We start from the raw sequence: 9095 nt of genomic DNA, 5'->3' as shown, positions 1-9095 counted from the left end.
CCTCCATCACTCTTTTTTATTTAACTAGGCAAGTCAGTTAAGAACAAATTCTTATTTACAATGACTGCCTTGTTCAGGGGCAGAACTTCTTCTTAAATGGAAGAAGTTTGGAACCACCAAGACTCTTCCACGAGCTGGCTGCCCGGCCAAACTGAGCAATTAAGGGAGAAGGGCCTTGGTCAGGGAGGTGACCAAGAACCTGATGGTCATTCTGACAGAGCTCCAGAGTTCCTCTGTGGAGATGGGAGAACCTTCCAGAAAGACAACCATCTCTGCAACACTCCTCCAATCAGGCCTTTATGGTACTTGTCAGGAGTTGGGGACACTTTTTGTGTGTGACTTGTCAGGAGTTCATACAGCCAGATAGTGCCATGGTAACAGCAAGGTTACTTTTGCCCTTACATCTCAAAAAGAAGCCTGTGATGTATCCCACAAATGTAAATGTGAAATTAAAAAGCAAACATCAACATAAACATGATTTTCATTGTTTTATTTGCAAACAAACCAACATCGTAAAACAACAAAACACACATATAGCAACTCAGAAAAGAACAAGGTAAAAAAAATATACATTCACAAAAATGGGCAGGAAATTACATGCAGACACAGAAAATCAAACAAACAGACAAAACTACCAGCTACTCAACTGATAGCACAGGCCACCCCTCAACATTTCAAACCCTCTGTGAGTGAAAATAAACTGCAAAAGTGTTCCCTTAGGTTGGAACAGACCCCAACTGTGTCCTCCACAGAAACTAAGTAGAAAAGTCAGATTGTAATAGATTGTGATCACTGGTGTACTTCTTCAACCAATAATACATGCAGCATAAACATTGTCTGAAATAGCAATAATACAGATATTTTTTTATGAATAAAACTGATAGTTGAGGGTGAGAGGAACACAGAGGGGGTCACAGTCATCAAGGAAACACCAAACAGACGTTATTAGCCACAGTAGTAATGGGTTTTGGTTAGTGATTTTTTTCAATTCTGGATTTTCACAGTATCATTTATCATCAGCATTACCAAACCAACCTGAGATGTGGAATTGGATCGCTCATAATCTTGCATTTAATGAGGGGACAGAACACAGTACAAGGCTTGGCATTGCGAACTCCAGAATCTAAGGTGAGCCTTGTGACAGACAATAGCTACTGCTTTCCTTTCAAATTACTTTTAAATTTCATCCAAACTATTAGTGGATAATGCATTCCTTTAAAAAAAAATTTAAACAAGCCCTGTATAAGACAAGATGTCTCAAAAGAATATTTAAATAGAAAAACGTTAATCGTACCTCCTGCCATTTGCATCATGACAAGTCGCAATGAAAACACATCAAACACATCATAAAAACACATCATTGTAATTCGTATTTTTGGAAGCCCACAATACTATTTGAGTTAAGAGGAGATTATATTCTACATTCATCGCAAAGGACGAAGAAGTTCAAACTGGTTTGCAATTGAAATCCAGAGACAAGATGTTCACAGTAAAGTTGTCTTTTTTTTAACAAACATACCTGCGCACGTGAGCAAACACACACACAAATTGGAGCCTCCTATAAAGACTGTGGTGAATTCCTCCTCTAGCTAAGGCATAAAAGGTGCTTCTAGTGACAAGTAGCATCACAGTCCAAAAAGAGCTTCTGTAGACTTATTTACAACAAACACTTGAGGCTTAACGGCAGCCCACTATTTACATCCAAATAATGCAAAAGAGGTATGAAACATAAATGGTATGTACAAATACAACATTTACAATAGGAAGAAGTTCAACAAAGCTTAATGCCAGGTGAAATAAGATACCCTTTAAAATAGCTTAATAGTTATTTGGGGAGATCGAGATCAAGTTTACCAACGCACAACATTTTTAGAACATCCACCCACAGGATCAAACTCTGAAAGCTGTAATCTTTGCTCTTTGGGACCAAAAAAGACATCAGTTTTCCCATCTCTAGAGTGATCGAAATCGACAGCACCGAAAACAACATTCATTAAATCAAGACAAAATAATTAACTATATCTTTTATGAAATTAAAGCACAGTAGGCCTACAGACTACAAGGGAAATAAAAAAAGAGCACATTGTTACACATTCACAAATGGCGTGCGACAACCAGAAAGATGAAGGCTTGGCTAGTCACGCCTCCACAGTGCCTCCCCATTCTTTCTGTGTCAACGGAGGAGACACTGACTGACCTCCGGTGTGGTCACTGTGGTAAACGGGTACTAAATGTACCGGCAAGAAGTGGTAATACACAGGCACCTGTGAGGACAAGCAAAGCAACTGGGTATGACGTGTAAAAATGGCTATGAGTAATAAGTACGATTTATTTTTCATGCAATGTGCTTTCAAAGCAAGTCTATCATAAAATGGCAACATCTTTTCACATTTTTTGCATATTATCTTCTGACATAAACAAATAAAAATGTCCACTTATTTAACCAGTAGTCATCCATACTTCACACATATAAATATCCATTATATGACATACTGAATTAGATGACTGTTGGAGACCACCCAGTATTCACATATAATACAGGTAATCTATTGTGAATGTCCCCATGGCCACTGATCCACATCACATTTACTTTCTAATTCTGAAATGGAATTGTCTTCTCATTAAACTTTGGTGAGGCGGCATTTCTTTTCTCTCCCCAAATAACTTTGAGCTGCATTTTATAACTAACATGTATTTTAAACTGTGGAAATAGAACAGGGTGGAAACAAATAGTAGACGTAAGTGTAAAAGCCTCTGCCTCGAAAGGTTACATTGCGTCTTCCAAGACAATATGGCATAGCGCAATGGTTAGGCTATGGGGGAGAAAATAACATAAGAAGTGAATTAGGCAAGCACGAAACACAAGAGGTTAGAATGAGATTGGTTAGAGCAGAGCTCTCCAACCCTGTTCCTGGAGAGCTACCCTTTCGCTCCAACCCCAGTTGTAACTAACCTGATTCAGCTCATCAACCAGCTAATTATTAGAATCAAGTGTGATAGATTAAGGTTGGAGTGAAAACCTACAGGACGGGAGCGCTCCACAAAAAGAGGGTAGAATGAGATAAGAATAGACAAAGAGAGAGAAGAAAGTTGGTGCTGAGGGAAAATAAAGTCCCCCAGACATCGGCTGTGGCCCATGGTCACAGTCACTGTTGAGGTCAACATCAAGGTCACTGTTGTGAAGATAGCAGTCTGTCAGAGGGCTCAAACCAGTCCCTGTCCTGCATCCATCCATCCATCCACGAGGAAGAGGATGGAATGTCACAAAGCTAAATTGCAGTTTCTTCTCAGTTCGCAAAGCCCGTCAGACACTGTGGGAGTATACTAAGTCGCTTCCACAGACTCAATCACCTTCTGCTGTGGAGTTCAGTACTATCAAAATCTCCCTTTGGCTGCCGTATTGGGTGTGTGTGTGTGTGTGTGTGTGTGTCGGTTGTCTCTTTTACAGAGTCTTCTGATGCCCGTTGGCCGAGAGCTTCCCAGACTCCGGGTCTGTGGGGCTGTTTGACAGTTGTAATTTATCCAGACCTGGCCAGGAAGAGATAAGGGACAGAAATGTCAATAAAATAAACACAGTTAACCTTCAAGACGAGGAATGGAAAAAAATAAAACCCCACTGCCTCCGTGGTCTGACATTTTCTACATCAGACATCCTGGGCCTGTCACAACAAGCTTGAGAGACGTTCCCCCTTCGCCTCATAATATTCACTGTCACATGTCAGTCCTAAGGCACATTGGATTTTGCCGTCATTTCCCCACTTTGTCACTTGAGGTGTGTGTGACAGGAATCAACACTAGGCTCTACATCTCTCTGGCTGCAGCCACAGTAGTCATATTGCTGCCTGAGTTCCACAGAATGCAGACCCAGCTAGCCCCTGCAGACTTGGAACCGGTTAAGAGTTATGATAATAAGTCATAGGGAGACTGACTTCTATGTAATTAATGTTGAGTATTACTGAAATTAACAAAAACCTAAAAGTTTACTTCTCGTCAGTGCAAATAACTACGGTAAAAATGTGACGATATTCAAATCATACAGCATTCATTTGGTTCAATCTGAGCATAAAGCGTAATAATAATGTAATTATTATAATACAATTATTAATTTGGGACAATTCATACAAATACAGCGACTCAATGCACTGTGCATAATAAAAGAACACAAAATAGATAAAAAGACAAAGCAATATGTATCCCAAAGGCTGGCAGATCGATGTAATATGCTAGAGTGGCTAAATGCTAATCCCAGATGTTGTGTATCGCGTTCAGCCAATCAGGTTGCAGCAGTCTGTTGTTTACCATTGGCTGAACACGAGGCGCAACATCAGGAAGTAGCATTCCTAGGCATTAGCCACTCTAGCATGGTGGAGGAAAATAAGTATTTCATAAAGAAAGTATGCATATTTTCCCCCTTCCCGCTGTTAAATAAAATTGAGGAAATCGAAGCCTTTTGCAGCCTGAACGGAGAATGTTTTCGGTATGAACCAGGCCACGAGTGTACTGCCGGCTACATACAATGCATTTGGACGGTAAGATGAACTCAATATCGAGATCAAACATTCGAAGCAGCATAGTGATCTGAATGGTCTGGTTTTATTAGAAGGTCTCATGTCGGCATGTCTAGCTAGCTAGCTATTTTGCTGCAGTTAATAGCCAACTTGGCTTACTGATACAGTACTTCCCTGTTTCTGGTGCATGTATTTCATGATACCCATTTACTACAACACCTTGCTACAACCAGTGGTAACTTTGTTTCAACGTTTTATCACGTCATTGTAAAGAGACCTCTACCGTGGGAAACGGTCTCAACCGAGCAGGGCTCTAAAGTAACATTTTCATTGGTAGCACTGGTGCTCTCAACTAACACAAGTTTTTTTTTTAAAAGGTAGGAGAACCACATGACCTTTTGGAAAATAAGATTTTTTTAAATTGATTGAGATGCAGCCTATATTGAGCCTATATGAACTTTATCTACTTTTGAAGCACATGTGGTGTGCTAGAAACTATACTGAAGAAAAATATAAACGCAACATGTAAAGTGTTTCATGAGCTGAAATAAAAGATCTCAGAAAAGTTCCATACACACAAAAAGCGTATTCCTCAACAACAACAAAAATAGCACAAATTGTTTCCATCCCTGTGAGCATTTTGCCTTTGCCAAGATAATCCATCCACCTGTCAGGTGTGGCATACAAGAAGCTGATCTAAACAGCATGATCATTACACAGGTGCACCTTGTGCTGGGGACAAAAAAAGGCCAATAAAATGTGCCGTTTTGTCACACAACCCAATGCCACAGATGTCTCAAGTTGAGGGAGCATGCAATTGGCATGCTGACTGCAGGAATGTACACCAGAGCTGTTGCCAGATAATTTCTCTACCATAAGTCTGTTGTTTTATAGAATTTGGCAGAATGTCCAACCGGCCTCCAAACCACAGGCCACGTATAACTACGCCAGCCCAGGACCTCCACATCCAGCTTCTTCACCTGCAGGATCGTCTAAGACCAGCCACCCGGACAGCTGATGAAACAGAAATATTTCTGTCTGTAATAAAAGCCCTTGCGTAGGGAAAAACTAATTCTAATTGGCTGGGCGTGGCTCCCTGTGGGTGGCCCTGGCTCCCAAATGTGTGTGCCTATGCCCCACCACATCCACCCATGGCTGCGCCCCTTCCCAGTCATGTGAAATCCATAGATTACGGTGTAATTTAGTCATTTAAATTGACTGATTTCCTTATATGAACTCAGTAAAATCTTTGAAATTGTTGCATGTTGCGTTTATAATTTTGTTCAGTATAATACGTAACAGTAAATACATTTGTTTATTATAAAAGTTAAAACGTTGAGACAAATACCTGCCATTGAAATTAGTCATTTTTGGAATACTGAGTTTCTACATTGTGTAAAAGCACCATTTTCCTATTGAAATGCATTACACGGTCTCTTTAAAAACGTCAGGTTTGTGATGATGAAATACAAGAGATCTGTCATTCAATCATTGCTATAATCATCGATCTCCTGATGAAGAAGCTCTCCCTTTCTGTGCCCCCAAATGTTTGGATATACTGGTAAAGTTACCAGGTTGTTAGCTAGCTGGCCAATGACGTAACGACTCAACAAAGTGCAAACAAAATTAACGACGTCGACACGCAAGTAGTTCTAGAACAGCCTACGACATGGTTTAAGAATGTAAAATCCGGTCCCTAAAATAAGAGTGGATCACCTGAGGCCTCATATAGAGGAGACTCATCAGATCCCTCATAAAATTAAATCAGCAGCCTCCAGAACCACCACACCAGGGGCCTCCACCACACCAGCAGGTGCAGCCTCCACACCAGCGGCCTCCACCACACCAGCAGGTGCAGCCTCCACACCAGGGGCCTCCACCACACCAGCAGGTGCAGCCTCCACACCAGCGGCCTCCACCACACCAGCAGGTGCGGCCTCAACAACCACCACACCAGCAGGTGCAGCCTCCACAACTACCACACCAGCAGGTGCAGCCTCCACAACCACCACACCAGCAGGTGCAGCCTCCACAACCACCACACCAGCAGGTGCAGCCTCCACAACCACCACACCAGCAGGTGCAGCCTCCACAACCACCACACCAGCAGGTGCAGCCTCCACAACCACCACACCAGCAGGTGCAGCCTCCACAACCACCACACCAGCAGGTGCAGCCTCTAAACCAGCAGGTGCAGCCTCCACAACCACCACACCAGCAGGTGCAGCCTCCACACCAGCAGGTGCAGCCTCCACACCAGCTACTGATATAAACAAATGTATGTATGTATGTAATCTTGTCAGGTTGATATATATAAGTACACTTACAGGTACATTTTTCCAGGTGTTGTAGAGGCTTGGGGAGGAAAAGATGTATATGTGCTGTTGTCTAGAATCGGCCCATATAAAATCTTTTATCAGGATCTCCACAGAACTGGTCCAAATATGGAGCTGGAAAATGAGGTAAGACTGTTGCACATACAGTATATGTAAACACTGTATGTGTGATTAATCTTTGTATTTATAAGGAAAACCTAAATTGTTGTTTTTCCATGTAACAGATTTACCTTCATTGTCTTTCTTGTTTTCTGTCAGACCATCAATGCCTACATGTTCCATCTGGTGCAGAATTTTAACAGGCAGTCAACCGAGAAAGCGTTCTACAATGACACCTTTAAAATGACTGGCATTTGGGGGAGCAAGAAATCAAAACTTAAGGTTGGTTGGATTATTCTCAAAATATCATATTTTACAGATTTTGAACTCAAGCAACTGTATCCTTGCTCTTTTAAATTTCAGATTGATCCAACGATGTACAAGTACATGATTGGCATCATCAATGAACACAACCACTGGACTGGGACTGTAAGAGCCGCTAAGGCAGTACTAAGAACTAATAAATACATACATAATACAGAATATACATGTGAACACATACACGTGTGTAAAATGTGTGTGCGCCATATGTGTGTATTTATGTGTGTATGTCTGTCTAAACTTGAAAGGTTATGCTGCCATCCCAAAAGAGGACTCTGTTCCTCGACCCAATGGGGGAAAGTGCCAGAAAGATAAAAAGATGCCAGGGAGTGACAAGGTAAAAACTGCTTTTAATTTTTAAAAATTACAATGGAATCAATAAAGTCTTTCAAATGCTATACTCTTATTACTCTCTATATTGTAATCAATAGTGTTTCAAAATGCTTTTATTAACATATATGTTCAGATCATTCCTGAGATAGAAGGGGTGTAACATCTCCAGATGGGTGCGTCGTACCCTTCCTCACCCATGCCAACAAGATGTTACTTCTTGTGGGGTCTTTGCCTTGAAAGTAAGTATGAGAGTATAAGTAATGTATAATTAACCTACTGAACGTATACTGACTTAAAGGCAAAACAGAACTGTCAAATTATATTATAGCTGTGTCGTTGTATACTTGCAAATTAGAATCTTAAGTGTAACATCATTTTATTGGGGAAAACTGAAATGCCCATCACATTTTTCCCCCCAGTTTGCTGAATGTGTTCTGAAGGAGGAGTTGATTGTCTTTTCAAATACGGACAAAGATGTTTAACATCATCAGAGAAGAAATAGAAATCGCCTCCAAAACACTGGTATGTTCAATTTCAAATTTAATATACATGTAATTGTGGATAAAAAAAAAAACATTTATGTGGATCTTTCAAGGTTATCTTTGATCCAACTTCTGACTAGATGGCCACTAAAACACATGAATTTAAATCATTTCGATACAAGAAACCTATACTATTCCCTTGTTCCCCGTTAGCTCAGAAAAATGCATGTAAAGATGTATAGACTACCTAACATTATGTTTTGCTAGATGACCTGAGCTAACTGCTCTGTGGGGAGGTGGAAAATAATGAGGAAGACACTAACTGGATAATTGCTTGTTCACTTCTAAAAAGGCACATTTTTACAAATACGAATTTGTATAAGCAGTAATATTTCTAGAGGTAGTATTATTGGCAGGCAAGAAAATAGCCGTGCCGAACCCCCCCCCCCCTCAAATTTAAAATGTATGCAAGCAATAAACATTTCTGAACAACTAGTACTAAAATAAGACATGGGAGAGATGACGAACTTAGGCAAAGAGATTTATTTATAGACTAATACACTTGAAACAAGTAGCCAAACCGAAAACTGCAGCCATTACCAGTGCCTCCCCGCGATCAAACCGACATAAAAAATAAAAAACAGCCTAACATGAACAGAAATCTCAACTAGCAAGCAAGTCGCAACGATGAAGAATTGAATTCGAGCGAAGGGGAGGGAATTCTGGCAGAGGGGAGCTTTTCGGCACAACACCGGCATCTGCTATAGGAAGATAAAAATGTTGCGCCGGTAATATGGCTCAGATCTTTTGACCTGGTTGGGGTAGAAGCAAGCCGTTTTCGCTGTAGTATGGTGGAACCATGACGCTAAAAAATCTGCACTCGCTTGGTTCTCTAGTGCCTTTTCATTACAACAATTATTATCTTGGATATATTTTTCATAGTCGCACAGTGGTCCAAAAATAAAATTCCTTGTCGCACAGCAAAATATTTCGTTGCACTTTAGAGACTTGCAACC

General features: G+C 40.7%; 1 protein-coding gene across 2 annotated transcripts in view; it reads right to left on the bottom strand.

Moving 5' to 3' along the window:
* Positions 1-475: 475 nt before the first annotated feature.
* LOC115154252 (limb region 1 protein homolog) overlaps positions 476-9095 on the bottom strand; it is a 65393-nt gene continuing 56773 nt past the window's right edge. For both annotated transcript variants that reach the window (XM_029700294.1, XM_029700285.1), the window contains one exon: positions 476-3528. In XM_029700294.1, coding sequence (XP_029556154.1) covers positions 3443-3528 — 86 coding nt within the window. In that variant the 3' untranslated portion in view covers positions 476-3442. The remainder of the gene's footprint in view (positions 3529-9095) is intronic.

This window comes from Salmo trutta, chromosome 2 (genome assembly GCF_901001165.1).
Source record: "Salmo trutta chromosome 2, fSalTru1.1, whole genome shotgun sequence".
NCBI classification, from domain to species: Eukaryota; Metazoa; Chordata; class Actinopteri; order Salmoniformes; family Salmonidae; genus Salmo; species Salmo trutta.
The sequence above is the reverse complement of the archived record's forward strand: the minus strand, read 5'-3'. Positions and strand labels throughout refer to the sequence as shown.